Raw genomic sequence first — 24,319 nt, 5'->3', positions numbered from 1 at the left:
CTCTCTCTCTCTCTCTATATATATATATATAGAGAGAGAGAGAGAGAGAGAGAGAGAGAGAGAGAGAGAGAATCAACACCATGCTAATGTGGCATGTTTAAGAGATCAGCATTTGCATTTATCTTTTTTCACATTTTTTTGAAATTTTTTACTCATTCTTTTAGTCAAAAAATTAAGATAATACACACATTTATTAGAGAAACAGTCCCAATAAGGACTGACTGTTATACATGTTACGACATTTCATCTTCCAAATTGACAGATTTACAGGTTATTAGCTTTAATTATCATTTGGTAAAACCTTGAATGTCAGTCTATACTTGTCACATCAATTAGCTAAGCACATTCTTTTGTTGCTAAAACAGGCAAGGCCGATGATTTGCTTGGGGAAGGAGTTTGCTTATAGGCAGATGAAGATATTCTCTGTTGTGTTGTTGCGTTACTTTGTTTTCAAGTTGAGTGATAATAAGAGAACTGTCAAGTATAAGACAACGATAAATCTTTAGATCGAGGAGGGGCTGCATGTTGATGTCTTTCATAGATAGGGCCATTAGAAAGAGTATATATTAATATCATTTCAGTTTTGTCTCAAATGTTCCTATGTCATCAGTATCCAATATCCCCCTATGTTTTTATGCCATGTCAATCTGCGATTTTCAGTGGAATGACTAAAGGAGAAAGTGTTTATAGAATTTTAGATATGTTCTCTAGCTTCGGAGATCGAAACACAGATAGAAGTTGCTTGGACTTTATTATCTCATCGTTGTTTACTGTTCATGAGTAATCCATATCATTTTCCCTCTTTCTTTCTCATATAAAAAATATATAACGACGTCAGTGGAGGAGTCAAGGTTTACTCAGTTTGGATGGTTGTTGCATATTATTTGATAATTTATGTTGAACTGTATTTGTTTTAATGAATACAACGTTTGAATGATTACATGAATTTTTGTCGTTGAATAATGTCATACATCAACAATTTGAAGGATAAACCTACAAGAAAAATTGGTACAAGGTAGAGCTACTATAATTAGGTAGGGTATAAGATAAAATAAAATTATTAAATAATAAGTAAAAATAAAATGAGGAGGAAAAAAGGCAACCACGCGATCACGCCAAATTGATCATTACATAAAATTGAACTTTTCATCATTACCTAATCAAAATAAACAATCTATTTAAAAAAATACCACACTACGATACAATAGGTAATAACCATTCCAAACAAGTGACACTTTGGAGATACATTGATATCTTAAGAAAGATTAGAAGATCTTTCAATGCCGGATCAGAAGTCAAATCAAAGGAAAATATAAGAACTGTTGATGTGTTAGGACTGTCAAAAAGTCATCGTTCCAGAAAATAATTGTTTGGTGGAGGAGGATAGTATTGAAGGGTTGGGGTAGATTGCTCCTCAACTCAGGGACCAGTTCCCAGATGAACACAACAAGCAAAAATAAGAGTACAAGCTGTAAAAATACGTAAAAAAAATAAATGGAAAGACACAAGAGTTTTACATGGCTGGAACAGTCAGAGGCTTAGTAAGAAATCTCTATAACATGTAATACCATACGTCAAGGTCAGGCCATTTGGTGGACTGTTTGAAACAACACAATTTTGAAGACAAAAGGAGAAACATACACAACCTTAAACAAAGACGGTACTTTTTTGTTAGCTTTTTGGTGCAATCAGGGAATGCTAGAGACAATAGGGTGATTGCACAACCTGTTATTATCTGATGCACTTGCTTAGTGCATAGCTTCATAAAATTTCTAAATACTTATATAACAAAACTTTTCTTCCGTATCAAGTGTTTTATGTTCTTTCGTTATACATTTCGTGTTACTTTTTTTTCTTAAAAGCTTCTCATATATCGCTTTTCAGAATTGCAATAACCTCATTTACGAAATGAGGTTAATCTTTTTATATGTAAATATTCTAAAAAGGCTAATCAAATACAATTCGAATGAAAATTTAGATAATAATATATATCGTACATGAAACTGAATTTTTTTATAATTTCACAAGTACGTTATAATAAAAAAAAAATATCTATAAAATTAATTATTAATATATTTTTCATGACCACGTGAAGCGCGGCACGTTTCCCTAGCTTAAATAATACTTCAAATTTTCTAAGGGCAAATACTTCCCCTCTTGCATTGCGAAATGGTTAAATGGGACCCTATTAATAAATTGGAATTCTTTACACATGAATGGACAAAATTATACTTGTGTGGTCAAATCATTATTATCATTTTATCCGTCTCATTTTATCTGTCGTCATTTTTTTTATTCATCTTATAAAAATATTAATTTTTTATTCAACAAATATTTAATAACATCATTCCTATTTTATCCTTATTGAATCTCACTTAATAGGAAAAAATAACTAAAAAATAAATATTAAAGTGACTTTAAGAAAGTTAATATTATAAATTTTATAAAGTCATCATTTATTTTTTAAATTTTGTATTAAATAAAATGAAGAGAATACTACTTTCTTTATCAATACCATGTGTTTACTAATGACTTGACACGCAGATTAAGAAATAATAAACAATAGATGACTTTATAAACTTTACAAAGTCATCATTTATTTTTTGAACTCTGCATCCGCTTAAAAAATGACACATAAAATGAAACAGAAAAAATATTATTTTCTTTATCAACAACATGTGTTTACTATTGACTTGACACACACGTTAAGAAATAATATAAATAATAGAAACATTTTGACTATATAAACTTTTAAATATAATAAATTTTATGTCTTACAAAAATATATTAAGTGATAAATAATATTTAAAAGTAATAATAAAATAATTAGAAATAATAAATTATTTTTTAAACTAAACAAGTATTATGAAATGTAAATATACATTTATATAATGATCAATTCTCTATTTTCATAGTCAGGTCAGGTGCATGTATATTAATAACTAGATATCGATGGCACGTGGCAGCACGGGTCTAGTATATATTTTTTAATCTTAATTTAAATTATTAAAATAATTTATGTTTTTAATTATTATGATTTATAATATTTTTTTCTTCTGTTTCAATTTAAATAATGCTGGTATAATTTCGACAGTCAGTCAAATATTTTGTACTTTTTAAATTTCTAAAGTTGTTAATTAAGCAATTTACAATGTCTTTTATATTATTTTTCAATAATATATGAATATTCTCCCTGTCTCAATTTATGTGGCACAAATAAAATTTCGACAGTCAATCAAATTTGTTTTACATATATACTTTTATATTAAGTTCTTAATTATTGTGATTTATAATATTTTTTTATTTTATTTTCAAATAATATACGTTATTTTATGTCTTGCTTTGTCCCATCTCAATTTATGTGCACTAATATAATTTCAATAGTCAATCAAATTTTTTATGTTGACATATAATTTTATGTTTTTTTTATTTTTTTATGAAATATTATTAATTTTTCAATACTTAGACGATCATAATAATTAATTAGGGGTGATATAGTAAAATTCCAATGAAAACAATGAAGCACACATGTCTTAAGTGACTTGTAATAACTAATTAGAAGCGACACAGCAAAATTACTATAAAAATGTATAATAATTAATTAGCAATGACATAGTAAAATTACTATTGAAACAGACATACATGTCTATTTTACCTTTTTTCTAATTAAATATTATTATTTTTTTAACATGTAAATAATTTATAATATTTAATTAGGGATATAATAATTAATTAGAGATGATATAGTAAAATTACGATTGAAGCAACTAAAACAGACATGTCAAAAGTGTTTCTTTTAATTTTTTATTAATATTATTAATTTCTCAATAAATAAATGACTTGTAATAATTAATTGGGGGTGATATAGTAAAACTAAAGTTGAAGCAGCTGAAGCAAGCATGTAGACCCCATGCTTGCTTTGCTGATACGGTAAAATTACGATTGAAGTAGCTAAAATAGTCATAAATGTCCATTTTACCTTTTTCTAATTAAATTTATTAATTTTGTAATACGTAAATAAATTACAATATTTAATTAGGGATACAATAATTAATTAGGTACAATATAGTTAAATTACGGTTGAAGTAACTGAAGGAGATATGTCATAAACGTCTATTTTAATACTCTTTATTAAATATATTAATTTTAAAATACATAAATGACTTATAATAATTAATTAGGGGCAATATAGTAAAATTAGTTGAAGCAGGCATGTCGACCTCATGCCTGCTTCAACTGCTCAACTCCCTCTTACGGTAAAATTACGATTGAAGCAGCTGAAACAGTCATAAATGCGTATTTTTACCTCTTTCTTAATTAAATATTATTAATTTTGTAATACGTAAATGACTTACAATATTTAATTAAAGATACAATAATTAATTAGGGGTGATATAGTAAAATTACGGTTGAACCAGCTGAAACAGATATATCATAAATTTTTATTTTAATTTTTTATTAAATATTATTAATTTTTTAATACATAGATAATTTATAATAATTAATTGAGAGGTGATATAGTAAAATTACAGTTGAAGCAGCTAAAGCAGGCATGTCGACCTCTTGCCTGCTTCAGCTGCTCAACTGTCTCTTATAAATAAGAGAATGTACATATATTCAAATATAGGTTCTTTAAGGTCAAAATTCTACTTTCAGATAAATATACTAGGTGATTTTTTTTCCATCTGTTTTAATCTTAATTGATTGAATTATTTGATATTATTGATAAAAAAATAACAAATATTTTATACAATTAGTTAAGATACACAAAAGCTAACATAAATACTATGATTATTAAAAAAAAAAATAAAAAAAATCAAGAATTCTGCTTTGCCAAGAAGCCAAAGAGTAGGATACATACTATCTTAATCTTTAATATATTTTTTTCTAGAAAATAGTTCACTCAAAATTATTTTAAAAGACAACATAAACATACACCATAACTTAGATATTTATATAAATTTTATGATTTAAAATAATTCTTAAATATTCTCATTAAGGATAAAGAAAAATTTTAAATTTAAATTTACTTTGTGGGTGTCTTATTTCATTTACTATCTAACAGTGTGATACTTTTCTTTGTCGTTGCTTTAACATTACGTCTTTTTTATTATATTGGTATTTATCCTGAGTAGAAGATTTGTCGAAAATATCTCTATTTCATCTGAGATAGTGGTATGAATTGCATACACTTTATCCTTTTCAAATTCACTTTGTGAAGATACATTGAAGATGTTGTTGTTGATAATAAGATGACACTTTTTTTAAAGGTACTTTAAAAAAGTGTCACATAAAATAAAAGAGAGAGAGTATTTTAGAAAAAATAACATAAACATACATTTTAACTTATCATATTTATATAAATCTCTATCCTTATAAAGTATGATAAATTACACAAATCTCATACTTAAGAGACTATATTATCTAATATCCCTTACTTTTTTAAAATTTATATAAAATCTCATTTTTCAACTTTACTCTTGATACATATCAATAAAACTCCACAACTTATTTTTACTCCACCATTAACTCATTCAAGATTTTCTTCCCTAAAATATCTCCCTAATTATCAACAATTAAATCATCTTTCTTCCTGATTTTTTTCTTCCACTAATGCTTAAATCATCTTTTTTTCTCCTCCATTAATGCATGCAACTTTTTTTTTCCTCTCCTAAAATCTCTCCATTTTTTTAAAAAAAATCTATTGATACATATATACATTTATTTAGTTATTCATACATATTTATTTTTTTAATGGTGATTCATATGAATGATAAATATGATATCATTATATGGGTATTATGGTGATTCATACGATAGATACATTTTGTATAATTTTAACGGGTGATACATATAATATTAATAGGTGATACATATTGTATTATGATGATTCATATGGTAGATACAATTATTTATTTCAATTATTAGGTGATTCATACGATATTAATGGGTGATATCTATGGTATTATGGTGATTCATATGGTAATATAATTATTTATTTTAATTATTGGGTTATTCATATATATGGTATTTTAGTGATTCATATGGTAGAGACAATTGTTTATTTCAATTATTGGGTCATTCATATGTATGATATTATGGTGATTAATATAGTAGATACAATTATTTATTTCAATTATTGGGTGATTCATATGATATACATGGTATTATGGGTGATTCATATGTTATTAATGAAAGGTAATGGTGTAGTCAGTGTAGGAAACAAACGTAATAATATTTAAAAAAAAAAAAAAAAGACTAAAAGCAGAATTGAAACATAATTAAAATTAAATCTAAAAAAGTAGACTAAAATTAGAAATGAGATTAAAGACGAAAAAAAGAGAAAAAAAGACCAAAAGAATATATCTTTTATAATTAAAGACAAAAAAAAGAGAAACATATTAAAATACCTAAATTAAATCTAAAAAAAAGAAAAATTAGATATCTTTTCTTAAATAAAATAATACAATAAATAAAAGAGAATATATTATTTCCTTAAATAAATATCTTGTTAGTTTCAAATGTATCACTTTTTTATATGTATCACCATATAATATATGTATCACATTTAGAGATTTATGTAAGTTACCCTATAAAGTAATTATAAAAATTTCAACTAATTATGCATCTTCGTTGGATGTATAGAGAGCTAATTATATATTTCAATAGATTTAAAATAAAAAAAATATATCAAAAGCTAATTATGTATCTTTATAAAGGAATAAATATATATATATGTTGGATATATTGAGAGTTAATTATGTATCACGATAAATTCAATATTAAAATTCTCAATAATTATACAAAATCTTAAAAAATTTGTATAATTAAATTTTAAACTATCGAAATTTATGTTTTTTCTCCGTATATTTAATTATGAAGCTTCGGGAACTTCTACTTGAGCTAACCGCCAGATAAAAATCTCATAAATATAAATACGACAAATTTTATATTTTATAATATTATATAAGTAAATAAATAACATTTCAATCAACCTACGTCGGTAGAAGTCAAAAACTACTACTCTAAATAAATAAATAAATATCTCAAACTGAATTTCTGAGATTATATGTATTCTGATAATGAAACTGAATTTCCAAATTTCCAAATGAATAATGATGATTATCCTAATATTCCTTCTCCTTTTTTAACCACATCAAAAAAATCTACAACGTAAGTTAATTTATTAATTATCTTTTATTGTTTAATCTTCGTTCATTTTCAATACTATCGTGAAATAAGCAATAGGATTTTTCATTTGTATATATGAGTTGATTTTTCTTTGTTCATTTTCAGTACTGATCGTGAAATAAGTAAGGGTTCAAAATTTGAAGTAAAATTTTTAATTTACGTGTTCTTAGTAGTTTGTAATTTAGGAAAAATAACATAAATATATACCTTATCTTGTCATATTTGTCAGAATCTTCACCCTTATGAGAGAATTACAAGAATTTTAACTAATTATAAATTTTCATTAAATATATGAAGAGCTAATTATGTATCTTGATACTATTCTTCGTAATTGTACAGTATATAGGTGAGATTTTTGTTCGTTCATTTTTAATACTGATCGTGAAATTCAGTAAAAATTTTAATTTACGCGTTCTTAGTATTAAATTTTACTTATGTGTTGTTTTCATGATATGTATATGTGAGATTTTTCTCTGTTTATTTTCACTATTGATCATGTAATAAAGTGAAATTTTTTATTTACGTGTTATATTAGTATTAAATTTTACTTATGTGTTGTTTTCATAATTTGTATATGTGATATTTTTCTTCGTTCATTGATCGTGAAATAAAGTGAATTTTTTGATTTACCTGTTCTTAGTATTTGTATATATGAGCTGATTTTTCTTCGTTCATTTTCAATAGACTGTGAAATAAAGTGAATTTTTTTATTTACGTGTTCTTAGTATTTGTATATATGACCTGATTTTCATTTTTCTTTGTTCATTTTCAATACTGATTGTACAAAGAGGTGAAATTTCTAATTTACGTAGATATGAGCTGATTTTTTCTTCGTTCATTTTCAATAGTGACTGTGAAATAAAGTGAAATTTTTTATTTACATATATATGAGCTGATTTTTCATCCTCATTTTCGATACTGATGGTGTAATTTTGATAAAAATAAAATAAAATGGTGTAATTTTGAAATTCGAAGTGAAAATTTTGAATTAAGTATAATTATTGAGGTATTATTTTTGATTATTACAGAGGAGATGAAGGAATGATGGAGTTAATATGGCAAAATGGACAAATAATTGTGCAAAGCCAAAGGCAAAATCAAAGAAGTATGATGAAGAAATCGCACCTGTTAGAAGCAACGGTAGCATCATCAGTTCCAGTATATATACAGGAAGATGATGAAATGAATTGTTGGCTTCAATCTCCATTTGATGATGACGATGATGATGATTCCTCCTTTGCTGCTGATTTTTTATGTACTCCGCCGTGCTCCGCCGCCGAAGAAACGCCGGAAGCTGCGCTGCCGTGAACTCCGCCGCAGAACTGCCGGGAGAAATTGATAAAATTAGTAGCGCTGCCATGATCTCCGCCGCACTGCCGGGAGAAATTGATACTACGCCGAGCTGCGCAGCCGTGATATCCGCTGCAGAACTTCCGGTAGAAATTGATAAAATTGATGATATGCAAAGCTGCGCAGCCATGATCTCCGCCGCAATGCCCGGAGATATTGATACCACGCCTAGCTACGCAGCTGTGATCTCCGCCGCAGCATTGCCGGGAGAAACCCATAAAATTGATAATATGCATAGCTGCGCAGCCGTGATCTCCGCAGCAGCACTGCCGGGAGAAACGATTGCATCGTCGTCTCCACCGCGGCCGATTATACCGCAATTGAGATGTACTGAAGGTGAAGTAACACATAGGTTGCAAGATTTTCAATATGCTAAGCCAAATTGCGCCGTCGTGACCTCTGCCGCAACACCGGAGGAGGAAATTGATAAAATTGATGCTTTGACGGTGGAGATACGTCCGGCAGAGACGATTGCATCGTCGTCTGCGCGGCCGATTTTACCTCAATTGAGATGCACTGAAGGTGAATCATTACAGAATTTCAAGCATTTTTCACGAAATTGTACATCAAACTCTGGTCACTCAGTTAAGGCATCGACGGTTGTGGAATCAAACGAAACTCCTATAGCTTCAGTGCCGGAGCATATCCATTCACGCGTATTAGATAATGCAACGTCAGTTTCCGCCGCCGCAGCGACGGTGGCGGTGAGTGGCGGTAAGGAAGTGATGACGTCCACATTTGAGTTGGCAATGACGTCATCTACAAGTGGTTCAGGAAGTGCCGGTGAAGAACCGCCGCATGCGGCGGCAGTGGCGGTGGATGATCGGAAACGGAGAATTAGTGAGTTCGTCGACGATGAAGGTCAAAATGAGGTGCGTAAGCAATTAGCTTCTGCAGGTTTTTCTTCTTTATGTTAACACAGTTAATAAACCTTAATTATTAAGTAATTATGTGTTAATTAAATTAGTCTCTCCGTTCCATTTTATTCGTCTCAAATTTTCTAATTTGATGTCCATTTTACTTGTCCTATTGTACTTATCGAGACAAAATAATTTTTTTTTCTCCATTATGTTTTTAGTGTAATTAGTTACTTTTTATTATTAGCATTCTTGAAAAATATTGCAAAGAGTAGTACCATTAAAAATATAAATGGTGCTTTGTATTGAAACTAACAATAAAACACAATTAAGGAGGGCAAAATGGTAAAGTTACATTATCAATCATTATTTTCTTAATAGCTTTATTATCTAATTTGGGACGGATAAAATGAGACGGAGGGAGTAATTGCTTAAAACAATAACAGGTCAGATTTTCTTTTCGATAATAAGCTGCCTAAAAGTTCAAAAACAACATAGATTTCAGAAGCTTAATTATACTCCGTTCATCTCATTTTACTCGTTTTAATTTGATATTGTACACTGATTAAGAAAAATAATTAATATCATGATTATTTTATTATAGTACCACTATTAAATAATATTTATATTTTAATTTGGAGATAAAATAATTAATACTAAGGATTAAAAAAAAATGTCTCGCGTTGATTAATGAAAAATGATAAGTAAAATGAGAAATCAAATTAGGAAATTTGAAAAAAAATAAATGGGATGGAGGGAGTAGAAAATTTTGATATTTTACATAATTACTGAAAAATCTCGATTTGAGTCTGTCGAGATACATAATTAACTCCTGATATATTTAACAAAATAATTTTTTCTTTGTAAAGATACATTATTAGCTTTCGATGTCGAGATACATAATAAATTTAACAAAGTTATATAGTTTCTTTTGTAAAGATACATAATTAGTTTTTGATATATTTTTTGATTTTAGATTTATCAAAATATAATTAACTTTCGATACATCTAATGAATGAAGATACATAATTAATTAAAATTTTTATAATTAATTTATAAGAATGTGAATTTACATAAATATGATAACTTAAGATGTATGTTTATGTTATATTTTTTAAAATTTTAAATAAAAAATATTGATAAGCAAAAAAGAATTTAGATAGCCACCCAATCGAGCTTAGCCAAAAGAATTTAGATAATGATGATATAGAAGTGATTACAAGTGACAAAATTGCATTAGCAATGGGTGCGTGTTTTAAATTTAAGTAGTTTATTTTGCAACTTATTTTTTACTTTTAAAATTATATTTACTTACATTTACATATGAATATCATTTTAAATATTTTTATAAAAACATATAATTGAATACATTTTTGTTTTCAACTTTAGTTTTATAATAATTTCAAATTAAAATAAAATATATTTAGAGTTTATGGCTACATGACTACTAAGCATTTTGATCACCATACTCTGGTGCGGTGGATGAGGCTGTTCCTTCTTAATCAGAGATCTCGAGTTTAAGTCTTGGGTATAGAAAAATTGTTGATAGAGAGTGCTACCCCGAATTGTGTTTTATCCGGTGCAAATTCAAATTAGTTGGATTCCAATTCGGTTAGGAACATCAGATGAAAAAAAAAAAAAAAAAGACTACTAATCATTTTGGAGAATTCATGGTCACTAGAAAGCCACTTCATCCTGCTTTATTGTTCAAAGTGATGCCAAGTGGCATAAATTTGGTTTAAATTATTTGATAGTCACGTATGTTATTTTTCCACCACAAATTTATCATGTTGTTGTTAATAGGTGGAGTAAGCTGCTTGTTGTCACAATCACAAAAATACAAAATTCTACTGATCATCACAATTTATTGGGCAGTTTTATTGTTGCATACGTAAACATTACATTTAAATTTGAGGTTTGCTAATAAATAATCATTTCAATTTTAAGAGTGGACATTTACACACTTTAATTTGATTTTAACTGATAATTGAATATTTTGATTGATTTTTACTATATCTTGTGAACATCCGATGATGATGATGTAGTCTATGTTAAGATTTTAACGAGTTGGGATTCTAGTTCTTTAAAATTACTGCGTTTAAATTTATAATTTTTCATATTTAATGATTTTAATACAAATAGAGTTTGGCTCAAACTAACTTTGTTCGTCCGAACCTGACTGACACTCATTTAGCTAGCTTCGTCCAGGGGCGGCTCGATGACATTTATGGCCTAAAGCCAAGCTTTATAAGGCTTAGTTTTTTCTAGAATAAAAAAATTATAATAATAAGTTAAAATAATGAACTTGCTTTTGGAAGTATAATATTCTACTAGTTGAATTTGCTTACTGCAATGTTTGAAAAAAAATTAAAGGAGGTGTAATTTAATTTTTTTTATGTTATCGTGATATTTTGGAGAATCGTATAAACTTTATTACGAGAAAGATAAAAAGAAGAAAATACATTAATATAAAATTAAATGATCTAACTGTAATCATTAATCACATAATTAATAAGTACTTCTTTTTCCTATATAGATTTTGTTCTTTATTTTTTTAAGAAAGTAAATATACTTTAAAATTAAAAAAATCTAAAACTAATTAAAAACAAAAAAAGGGCCCTCAAACTGTGAGAGGCCTAAAGCCTATGCTTTAGTGGCTTTGGCTTCCAGCCGGCCTTGCTTCGTCTTAGATGTAACGAGAAGTTTAGATGATCATTCTACAAGTTAAGAGTGTTAAAACTAACACTATGGAGATGAATTTAATTGGAGCGTTTAATTGTCAGTTGAAGATGTTTAATGTTTTTTGTCAATCAATTCCGGAAACTATCATTTTTCTAATTTAAAAGTAATTTAATTTAAATTCTTTTATTTTTAATGAGATAATTTAATTTATATTACTACTACTATATAAATATATAAGAATTTTTTTTTTCTTTTTAGTCTTTAGTCCATATATATTTGCCACCCCATTACTCCTCACATAATTCTTCACATTTGACTTTGGTCCAACAATCTTTCACATTTTACATCATTTATTACTTTGTTGTCCTTTATGCAGTACTTCGTGGTTTCAATAACATTCTTGCTTGAAGAAACTCATCATTGCTAGTTATCAGAAAACTTGTTGGTTTCCAAGACCTTGGTAATAATCTAAGTTGCTCGGATTCTTCAAAAATGTTGCCGCACCCGTGTCGGATCCTTCACAAATACACTATTCTTTGGAGGATCCGACATGCACCCGTAGACATTTTTGAAAAGTCCGAGCAACTTAGGTAATAATAACCTGATTGACATTGTAGGTTTGTACTAGCATTACATTGATCCTTTAATGTGATGCTTTTGGATGTTCAGCTTAAATGCCACCCCTTAGAAAGAAAAACAACATAAACATATCCAATGTATTTTTATCTAGTGGAGTCTGAGCAGGGTAGAGTGTACGCAGGTCATACCATTACCTCAGGTGAAGTAGAGAGGGTGTTTCCGATAGACCAACTATTTGGACAAGATATTTTAATACTATTGCCACATTTTTTTTTAGAGTGAAGGGTCAAAAATACACTTAAAAGTAGTCTGATTTTTCAAGTTTCATACTTGAAACTATCAGGTGTGTTGAATTTAGGTGTGTTGAGTTTAGTGCCTGAATTATTACCAATTTTTTATCAAAACACACTTCAACTATTAGTTGTTCACTTTCTTACTTGAAATATCACCATTGTTTAGGTAGGAAAAATGAATAATTGGTAGTTTGAGGTGTGTTTTGATAAATATTTGGTGATAGTTCAGATAGAAAACTCGCACACCTGATAGTTCAGGTATGAAACTCGGAAAAATGAGATGCATTTAATGTGTTTTGAACCATTTTAACTCTATTTTTTAGAAAGTATTTGTTTGTAAATGTTGAGAAAACGATCCCAAAGCTACCTTATGGGTTAAGAGCCCTTCAAAAGTCAAAACCATATATGGAGACAAACAACCTATCCCTCAACCAATGTAGGAAAGTTAACAGTAAAGGAAGAAAAATTACATTTTAGGTAATGTAAAGACCAAGGCAATGGTTTTTAATTTTATTTTTTTTTGAGGAATTTAGGATGGAAATCATAATTTATGTGGAACAAATCCTAAAGATTAATGATTTGATAGTGAAAGAACCAAACAAATGTAAATGTATCACAAATATGTCCTACTGATGTGTAAATGGGATTGTTGGGAGGTTTTGTTCTGCAATTTTAAAGAGAGAAGATGTAATATATATTTGTGTGTATCAAGCTTCAGTATGGTATCATGGTAGCAACTCGCAATAATGGAGCCTAATGTCATTTTATGCCTAAAATTAGACTCTTGTTCTATGTGTGTTCTTTCAAGCAGTTCTTTTTTTTGGTGTGTGTCTCTGTTTTTACCATCCGTCATCCGATTACTACTGGCCCGGCTATTTTGGATTGGCACCACGTAGGCAGGGGCGGAGCTACCCTCAAGTGAGGGGGGTTGGTGGAAAATTATATTATTTATACATGGTTAAAATTATTTTTTATGTGTCTATAGTAGATGTTGAACCCCCTTCAGTTTGTTCTATGTTATTTCTGTACCTCCTTAATGAAAATCTTAGCTCCGCCACTGACGTTCTTACAAAAGTGAGAGCCCTACCTACTGGGATTTTTTCTGTTGTAGCTTAACTTGTAGCTTTAAATATCCATTTACAGAATCTTGGCAGGAAGTGTTATTCATTAGACAGGTCTAATAGAGGATTCATTTCCTTTTATCTATTGTTTGGTCTTTTGAGTTCAGTGTCATCACGAAGACTACTTCTGTTCTTTACTTTATAATGTCTGAATGACAATATCACGATTTGTTAGACTAACAGCTTAGGATTATAGTAAAATTTGGGCTCCTCAGATTCTAGATAGCAGGTCCATGATACAATTCTTGATTAGATTCCCAATGGTAGCAAAACTGAAATTGATTAAAATGAGTTGAAGTTTTGTAACATTGAGTTCAATGGATTTCTACAGTACAAGTAAGCTAGTAGGAGCAATTGAAATACCGCAGACATATATAAAAGAACAGAATGAATGTTCAAATAAATAACTAGTGTCTGTGGTAGGAACAGGACTTTAAAACTGCAGAAGGAAGTGACACTAGCTAGCCACTTTTTATTCCGCCTGCTTGTGCATGTTCGTAAAAAATTGGGAGATTGATAAAAACTTTTATCGAATAATATCGTCTAGTTTGAATTTCCTGATTCCTACTAATGACGGTAAGAGAAGTGATATGAAATAGCTGGAGGTTGATACTTGTTCTTTCATTTTATGGATTTTCACGTATACATGATAGATATGTAAACTTCTCTTCTGAGTCGTGATAGTAAGTCTACTTGAGGTCTAATGTTTGCTGGGAGTCTGTTTATCTTGTTAGAGATTTACGTGCCATTAGAAAATGTAGTAAGCATATAGTGTTACTGAAATTAATTGAGGACATGGATTGAGGGTTCATATAGCGGACCTTAATTTGCGTGGAATTGAGGCATACTAGTAGTAGTTGTTATAATCATTGTAAGTGTTGATTCAGATATTTCTTTTATTATGTTGTTAAATTTTGCCTCTCTAAATCCTAGGATGTTGAATTTGAGTCTGCTGACGCGAAGAAGCAAGTTAAAAGTTCTACATCCGCGAAGAGATCTCGTGCAGCTGAGGTTCATAATCTTTCTGAAAGGGTATATTTTATTCCAGATGTCAGTTTGAAGGATTTGATGGTTTTAACTGTTCTGATTTTATGTCTGTTTACTCAATATTTGAGTTCTTCAATAATGCAGAAACGCCGAGATAGAATAAATGAGAAGATGAGGGTTCTACAAGAACTCATACCACGCTGCAACAAGGTTTTAATATCATCTTTGGATTCTCCATTTTTCTGTTCATCGTGGAAAGCCGGTTCCTGATTTCACGTTTATGTTTGTCATTTATCAACTTTCAGGCAGATAAAGTTTCAATGCTGGATGAGGCAATTGAGTACCTTAAATCATTGCAATTGCAAGTACAGGTATATTTGTTTGTAACATTCTTTTTCGTCCTCTTGGCCTACTAAAATATTGAATACTTCAACACCAGAATGGTTGATAGCTTATACACATCCAGGAGCTCACTTCATTGTTTCGTGTCATGTGTCTTAGATAGGAAAGTCGCGAAAATTCAAAATAATTGATTTTTATTCAAGACTGTTTTAGACTATTTTTTTCAAGTACTGCACTGTTCTCTGCATCTGGAAGTTAGTTATTACTCTACTTAAGAGTACGAATAATTAGGATTCTGACTATTAAGCTTCATATTACAGATTTTTTTTCCCTTATTGTGCTATTTTGTCTCATTTATTGTAGTACGAAATAATTCCAACGCACAACACAACAAAGTCAAACAGGCAACTATCCTAGATGTAGGAATATGACAACAATGTTGTTATCGATCCTTAGCTAGTTGGGGTTGGCTATGTAAATCCTGCATATCCATTTTGCTCTGTTGATCCCTCCCATTTTGCCGATGTGGGTAGTTCTAGTCCAGTATCTGGATATTTGATATAATCGAAATTATAAGGAATTTGGCTGAGTGTCTCGTGGAAACAGCCTCTCTACTTCTACGAGGTAGTGGTAAGGTCTGCGTATATCCTACCCTCCCCAGGTCTCACTTGTGGGAACCTACTGGGTATGTTGTTGTTGTGAATTATGAGGAATCTAAATTATTCAGAACTACTTCAGCTTTGACTCTATTACACTTCTACTTTCCCAAAGAAAATATACATATCTCCTTGTCCTTTTCGTTAACACCAGGTTTTGTAAAACGAAGATATAAGACATCTATTCATATATGCTTCCATCTTGAGAAGGCATATTGTTAGTTTTTCTATAGAAATTTATCAAGATTAAGTAGCATTTTGTCGTGGAGTTTTGAAATTAAGCTCAGAAAGTGTCAAAAGCAAATTGAGATTTGAGTTATCTTCCATCCACTACTACCCAACACATTGGAATTTAACGCTATTGCATTTGAACAAATATTGTTATGATACAAAATATGAAATGGTATATTGGCTTACTGAGTTTTCTTATAAGAGAGAGCGAAAGACACTGAGCACACTCTTTTAAACCATTTGAATTTCGGTAAAGGTGTTAGTTGAGATGAGTTCTGTACTTATTGCTGTGCTTCCAGTCATTTCTTCTTCTCGTTTTGATGGTTCACCTCCTTCAACCTCTTCCAAATCTGAAGCTGCAGTTTTTTCCTCATTCACTCTCTTTCTGCTAGTTGTTGGTCCAAGCTGGTTCATGATATGTCCAACAACAACATAACCAATGTAGTCCCACAACTGAGATCTGGGGAGGGTGGTGCGTTCGCAGACCTTACCCCTACCTCAAGAAATTCAATCAAGTACTTCCTCTGTGATGATGCTCATTCCTTTGATGTCAATTTGAAAAAGGATAACACCTTTCTATATGTGGAAAATCTTTAACTTAAACTTTCAGTTTACCCTTAATGATATGCTCTTATACCCATAGAAATTTATGGTATGTGTAAGACAACAAGTTCTAAAGGTACTTTTAAGATGTCCCGAAAAATATTTCTTAAACAATGTGCTCAGTCAAACTGCTATATAAAGCGAAACAGATGGGGTATCTTTGTTTTCTTGATCCTGCGTTGTGATGAAGTAATAATGTTATCCTGATTATAAGTTAACATGTGCTGCATCGTCAAACGCTCATTGAAAAAAGTTAAAAATGGTCAGGTAAGGCTACAGTTTGATGATAGTTGCTTTACTGCAGATGATGTCCACAGGATGCAGCATGGTCCCTATGATGTATCCTGGATTCCCGCAATATATGCCAACAATGGGAATGGACATGGGGATGGGGATGAGTATGGAAATGGGCATGAATCGGCCAGTAGTTCCTTATCAGCCGTTAATGCCAAGTCCAGCAATGCAGAATGCAGCTGCAGTAGCACAAATGGCTCCTAGATATCCTCTTCCGGCATATCATTTGCCACCATTTCTTGCACCTGATTCATCCAGAATCCCTGTTGCGAATCAGCCAGATCCTCCGAGGCTAAACTCACTTGTTGGACATAATACCAATCAGCCAAAACTTCCGCATTTTGCTGATTCATATGATCAATATTTTGGTCTCCAGCAGGCACGACTGATGTTACCCCAGGCAAGTCCTTGTTCTTCTCACACTCTATTTATTTATGTCCTTCACCCATTGATATTGCACCTTAACCTCATTACTGTTCACACCCACCTAATTGTGAGATACTGATGAAACTAACTAACCTGACTAATCCAAATTAACGCATATTTATATTATCGTCATGATAACTACGTTCATGTAGAAATTATCATCTAGAATATCATCTTGCAACATAAACTAAACTCTAAACTGTGGTCAGCTGCCTACAACAGCTTGTTTCATCACCTCAATTTATTGCACGTTCTTCCAAGAAATCTTTTGACAATTCATTGTATTGAAATACAGGATAAGGGAGTGGAACAGCTGAACTGCAGTAAACCGAACAGCTACAGAGAAGGAAGAGCAGGGAATCATCGAACTGGTAAGCATCCGATTCAGATGACCATGTTTTACATATTACATTATTGTGGTTCTTGTATCGATGCCGAAGAAGAAGGAAAAGATTTCTCAATACTGTTGGAGGCAAAGTCAGATCTAGAATTTCTATAACATGGGGCAACACTAAAAGAAAGAGGAAAAATGAAGTATCAACTGGGAATCAATCCTTATTCTTCTAGGTAAATAATTCAGCATTCAACCAAGTGTATCGTTCTCGACCTTTTTGGAACATGGGGGCAGCAGATAATACTATAGCAACTATTGCAAGTTTGGGAAATACAGCAACATAGTGGAGTCTGGGAAGGATGGTGCGTACACAGACCTTACCCCTCCCTCCCTTCCGAGATTGCTTCCGATAGATTCTCGGTTCACCAATTTTAGGAAATTTGTACGTAATATTCCAGTTTAGCGTCAAGACCATGGGTTCACGTACACCATAATTTGGGCAGTTAACCGTCCAAGGTTGGAGGGTGGCAATTTCGTTCCATCTCACACTGTCTACTTGTTATGTTATAACTATATATATCAGAGCAACAAGAAGATAACTAGCATGAAACTTTTAGCTTATTTTCTCTTCTAGTTTAAACTAATTTATGATTGTTAGTGCCAAATTTCAGATTAAACAGCATAAACTTGGGATTGATTCAATTTGTGTGTGTTTGCAGGATGATTACAACGTGGATCGACCACGAGTGCTTTCTCACAACCAAATTTTGTAGTGTAAGAGAAACAAGAGTGCCAGTCTAACACTGGCCAACTACTAGAGTAAGACATCACTAATTTGTAATTATTACAATAGAACTATTTTTATAACTCTATAAAATCCTTTCATAAGGGAAATAAAATGTAACATTCTAGCAAAATCTTCTTGGTAGATACCTCCAACGACATAGTGATAGTTTCTGAATTGAAGGACCTTCCTTTGTTATAGCATCCTGTTGAAGTCTTCATTGACTAATTATAGACAAAATCTGCAGTCACATTGATATTAGGCAGTAGCAAAAGAGAAAGTTGAATTATAAGATTAAATCATGGTTAAAGTGAGATATTATATGCATATACTGAGCAGAGCAAGAAGGGATGCAACAAATACCTTTTCACTGAATATGCGAAATTCTTCCTTTTCCATTGCCTTGTCAAGTTCCTAATAGTCAGTAATAGAAAATTGAAGCAGCATTAACATAACATACCTTTGTTTTTAACAAAAATGTATCAATTCGACAGAGATATGATAGATATTTTGTTCCATTGCGGCGGAATTTTTTTCTTTTTGGAAAACCGTGGTGTCCGGATCAACTTGCGCACACCTCGACTAATTCTATGAGATATCTGTCACCTCTGACTAGCAACAGGAACTAGGTGACTGTCTACCAAGGCTAGATTAGATGGGAAGAAATCACCTAGTGTTTGTCTCTGTTGGAAAATCACCTAGTGTTTGTCTCTGTTGGAAATCGAACCTGAGGCCTCATGGTACTCAACCACACTTCATTGAACTACTAGGCCACACCCTTGGATGCCATCGCGACAAGATTACTAGTCTTTTTCTTTCAAAAAATTACTCATGTTATGATCATTTATAGGATTTAATGATGCCCAATGATGAATTCTATCTCTTTCACTATCTGCATTTGGTATGGTCATCAGTTGGAGATAAAATGAACACTGAATAAGAAAGACTAATGGTTTTGGTTGTGTATCTATGTCCAATCTACGATCGAATTAGCATTTTCAATAACTTAAATATATCGTCTATACTTGACTAATTCCATGGGATACCTGTCATCTCGCACCAACAACAGGAACTAGGTAACTCAGTCCACCAAGACTAGGACAGATAAAAGAAATCACCTAGTCTTTTTTTTGGTTTCTGCTGAGATGTTGAGATGCTGAGATTTAAACCTGAGACCTCATGCTTTTCAACCCATTTTATTGACGACCACACCTTTGGGTTCGCTTTGAATCAACTTCCGACCATAAATTTATAAGAGTTGCACATAATTGGATATTAAGTACTTACATTCTCTGCATCCAAAGAAGAATCCAGGTTGCATATGAGTTTTTGAAGCTCTTTGTTCCTTATAGCCTCAAGAATTTCAGTGGAAGAAGCTGCAACAAAGCTAGAAAACGTCATGTGAGGGAAGATGATTCAAGAAACAGAATATTGAGCTGTAAATTTGAGTAAACTTTTTGTTGTAGCCGTGGTGTTTGGGCTAGCTTGCGCGCCCCTCGACTAATTCTACAAGGTACTTGCCACCTTGCACCAACATAGATCCCGGCTAACTCTATCCACCAAGGCTTGGACAGATGAAAGAGATCAGCTAATGTGTTTATGCCTCTGACGGGAATGAACTTGCGACTTCGTCGTTCTCAACTTACTTCATTGACCAATTGACGACACCCCTTGAATTATAGAATGATAAGCTGCCCAAGCTCTGACAATAATTGTTACTCATTGAGTTTATCCTTCTATAATAAAATCACAGCTAGTCTCATCAAGATTCTAAAACAATCAAGAAAAGTGGACACTCCTCAGATAATTACACTAATCCCCTCTCTAACAACAACAACATACCCAATCCCGTAAGTGGGATCTGGGGAGGGTAGAATGTACGCAGACCTTACAACTACCTCATAGAGATAGAGATGTTTTTTCCGATAGAACCTTAGCTTATATATAGCATGCCCCAACAGTTTGAAAAATGGGATACAGTTATGGGAACACGCTAATCTCCTCTCTAAGAGGGTGACATATTATGGATGTGTCATGAGCAAAAACTCACCATTGAAGCTAAAGTATGTGCAATTCTCAGATTTCGCCTCTGGTCTGAATCTTCAAGACATAGACTTGTTTCATTCCAGGAAATCAAATCATTTCGTATTTAGACTCGCTTCATTGTAAGAAATCATATCATTTCAAAATGAGTTCCTGCAATGAAGAAAGTCTTTAAGTCTTGAAGATTTAGACTTTTGCATGAGATCATATCATAATCACAAAAAGGACAAAGGGCGGGGCTTAGTGCACTAAGCTGCCACTATGCACGGGGTCCAGGAAATGACAGGACCACAAGGGTCTATTGCACACAGCCTGACAAGCTGAAATATGAGTGTTTCGCACAAATATAACACACATGGTGTGCGCCGACATCATATCATCAACTCACTATGTTAACAGAAATCATGCAGTGAAGGAGATGTTCAGGTACTTTCCCGAGTATCATAATTATTTTTCTCATTACACAATTTTGTTGTACATACCTATAGACTCTAGCTGCGACTGATTCAGTGCCTCGCTAGGCTCATCAACATAGATTGGATTGTCTACATGCAGTGCCTGAGCAGAAGCTGATAGAGATAAGGTGAGGCCTGTTACATTCTTAATACTAGCATATTACACAAGAACAACAACAACATACCCAGTGTACTCCCACAAGTGGGATCTAGGAAGGGTGGTGTTACCGCAGCCTTACCCCTACCTTGTGGAAGTAAAAAGGTTGTTTCTGATAGACATCGGCTCTAGTAAAACATAATAAAGTTTGAGTATCGAAAGAAAAATACAGTAGCGAAGTAGTCAAGCAGTCAAAAGAGAAATAGTAGCAACAACACATGATACAATAATCGAAGAAAAGGAAACAACACAACAGGTAATAATAGAATTGAAATCGAAGAATAAAATACTAGCATATTACACATCAAGCTTAAATGAAATCAAAAAATAGTGCCTGAATTATCATTGTTAACGCACACAAGTTGGAATTGAAGTGTAAATTGTTTGCATAAGTCGGTTTTAAATGTATACATCCAAAATTGACGGAACTAATTATATACATCCAAAAGCTACAATTACAAACACCCTGCAGGATCCACGAACCTAATAAGCACCCTCCATGGATACCTCCACAACCGCTTCCTCCCATCTACGCAACAACATGCCTAGTTCAATCGCACAAAAGGGGTCTAGGGAGAGTAGAGTATACGCAGAGCTTACCCCTACCTTGTAGAGATAACCAAAACCCTAAAACAATGGATCAAAACTCCTGTTTCATATAGCCTCTAAAACCCCGCTTAGCCCAGTTTCTGCCCCTCTGACCTCTGGTCCACTGGGACCTTGCCTACCCATATAGCCACTTGCCAATGGAAAACTGGCTACTCAGATGGATGCAAGACCAATTTGATAATGGAAACCTCATAGCACGAAAGGCAAAGTTGTTGGTTATCCTAAAAATAAAAGCGATTATACTCAAACGAAAAATGTCATGACTGATATCTTCATAAAAATCTTGGTTCATTTACACATTCATAGTATACTTACAACGAAAGTAATAAAAACAAAGGTAATATACTACCTCAACAGAAATGGGGTTGAGTTTGAGACAGTCGAAACTACAATGAATTTTCACCTTCTTGCTTTCTTTTATAGATTTCTTAACTTTTTAAATGAAGATGCACTAGATACTTGTACTAAATAGTCCAATAGCAAGATGTATCAGGAGGGACTTTGGTAGCAGATCTAATCTAGCTGAGGATGCTACATTATCGAAGTTGCAAGAGGCGCTAATACAATAACAACGACACACGTATAGCAAATCTGGTTTCTCCGAAAGAGAGGAGGAGCCTTGAAACAACGATAAAGTTGTCTCCATGGTTCAAGCCGTGGAATTAACCGCTGATGCTTGTTAGAGTAGGCTGCCTACATTACAACCCTCAGTTTGCGACCCTACTTGGACTATGCGTGAATGCAGGAAGCTTCATGCACCGAACTAGCTTTTTTTAGTTCTCCATAAACCCATACGTCAAAGAGAAGGCTTGTTGAGTATCAAAGTTATCACCACAAATGCAAATGGCAATTGAATGCAATGCACCATCACCAGCAAAAGAATAGACAAGCGACAACCAAATACGGCAGCATAAAACACCAAGGCAATAAACTTCAATCTACAGTTGCTGCAGCAACAACAACATTCCCAATATAATCCCACAAATAGCGATTGGAGAGTGCATTGTGCACACAAACATTACCCCTACCTTGGAAGGTAGAGAAACACTTTACCTACATTTACAACAACAATATACCCAGTGTATTTCCACATAGCGGGATCTGGGAGGATAAAATGTACGCAGTACATACCACTACCTCCGAAGAAGTAGAGAGGCTGTTTCCGACAGACCTTTGGCTCAAAGACAAAAGACACACTTTAACTACATTTAAGGGGAAAAAAAATATACATATAATTCACATTCTTATTGTGATTATACAAAGGTATAAGAATGAAAAAAAGTTCAACTTTTTATTTGAGAAGCCATCCTTACCAAGCTTTTCTTCAGAAGCAGGTTCCGGTTCCGGTTTAACACATGGAATTTCTGCATAACCCACAAATAGGTTCATGAAAAGACCAATCTTTATCACTTTAAAATACAAAGAACAGTTAGATTCACATAATATGTTCCAAAGGACATACCTTTATGCTTCTTGAAACATACCGAAGAACAACTGCAAGCTCAAACAACCAAAAAAGGAAAAATTATGGGTTTGTCAATAATCAATCTCTAGTAACAAAAACCATAAATTACAACCCAAAAAACAAATACTACTGTTACACCTCAATCCCTAACTAATTGAGTCCAATGTATCTAGAGGCGGATCAACAACAACAACAATAATATACCCAGTATATTCCCACCAAGTGGGGTCTGGGGAGGGTAAATGTACGCAGTCATACCACTACCTCAAATGTGAGATAGAGAGGGTGTTTCCGATAGACTATCTAGAAGCAAATCAAGAATTTAAATTTTATGAGTTCAAAATTTAAGGTTTTGTTTGGTTTGGGGAACAAAACTTATCGCCGGATTGTTATTCCACCCTCAATGTGGGGAAAAAATAACACTACAATCCCAAGATAAGTTATCGCCGCGATTTTACTCTGTACCTAACATGGGATAAACTCGTCCTAAAATCAACCCCGAGATTAGTTATCCCCGCGATTTTACTCCGTACCTAACATGGGATAAACTCGTCCTAAAATCAACCCCGAGATTAGTTATCCCCGCTATTTTACTCCGTACCTAACATGGGATAAACTCGTCCTAAAATTAACCCCGAGCTTAGTTATCCCCGCTATTTTACTCCGAGCTTAGTTATCCCCGCTATTTTACTCCATACCTAACATGGGATAAACTCGTCCTAAAATCAACCCCGCGATTAGTTATCCCCGCGATTTTACTCCATACCTAAACATGGGATAAACTCGTTAAAATCAACCCCGAGATTAGTTATTCCCGCGATTTTACTCCATACCTAACATGGGATAAACTCGTCCTAAAA

General features: G+C 32.3%; 2 protein-coding genes across 2 annotated transcripts in view; one reads left to right on the top strand and one right to left on the bottom strand.

Moving 5' to 3' along the window:
- Nucleotides 1-6,926: 6,926 nt before the first annotated feature.
- Nucleotides 6,927-18,564, top strand: LOC107874518 (transcription factor PIF1-like). Its single transcript, XM_016721293.2, is given in 8 exon segments — nt 6,927-7,173; nt 8,220-8,449; nt 8,452-9,413; nt 15,007-15,105; nt 15,205-15,270; nt 15,366-15,431; nt 17,197-17,586; nt 17,908-18,564. Coding segments are annotated over 8 exon segments (2,121 nt in total). The 5' UTR covers nt 6,927-7,069; the 3' UTR covers nt 18,112-18,564.
- Nucleotides 18,565-18,611: 47 nt separating this feature from the next.
- Nucleotides 18,612-24,319, bottom strand: part of LOC107873626 (zinc finger HIT domain-containing protein 3) — a 9,132-nt gene continuing 3,424 nt past the window's right edge. Inside the window, exons 2-7 of the mRNA XM_016720545.2 lie at nt 23,457-23,488; nt 23,308-23,358; nt 21,256-21,342; nt 20,018-20,106; nt 19,094-19,144; nt 18,612-18,971 (exon numbers count right to left, since the gene is read on the bottom strand). Coding sequence (XP_016576031.1) covers nt 18,948-18,971; nt 19,094-19,144; nt 20,018-20,106; nt 21,256-21,342; nt 23,308-23,358; nt 23,457-23,488 — 334 coding nt within the window. The 3' untranslated portion in view covers nt 18,612-18,947. The remainder of the gene's footprint in view (nt 18,972-19,093; nt 19,145-20,017; nt 20,107-21,255; nt 21,343-23,307; nt 23,359-23,456; nt 23,489-24,319) is intronic.

This window comes from Capsicum annuum, chromosome 6 (genome assembly GCF_002878395.1).
Source record: "Capsicum annuum cultivar UCD-10X-F1 chromosome 6, UCD10Xv1.1, whole genome shotgun sequence".
NCBI lineage: Eukaryota > Viridiplantae > Streptophyta > Magnoliopsida > Solanales > Solanaceae > Capsicum > Capsicum annuum.
The sequence above is the reverse complement of the archived record's forward strand: the minus strand, read 5'-3'. Positions and strand labels throughout refer to the sequence as shown.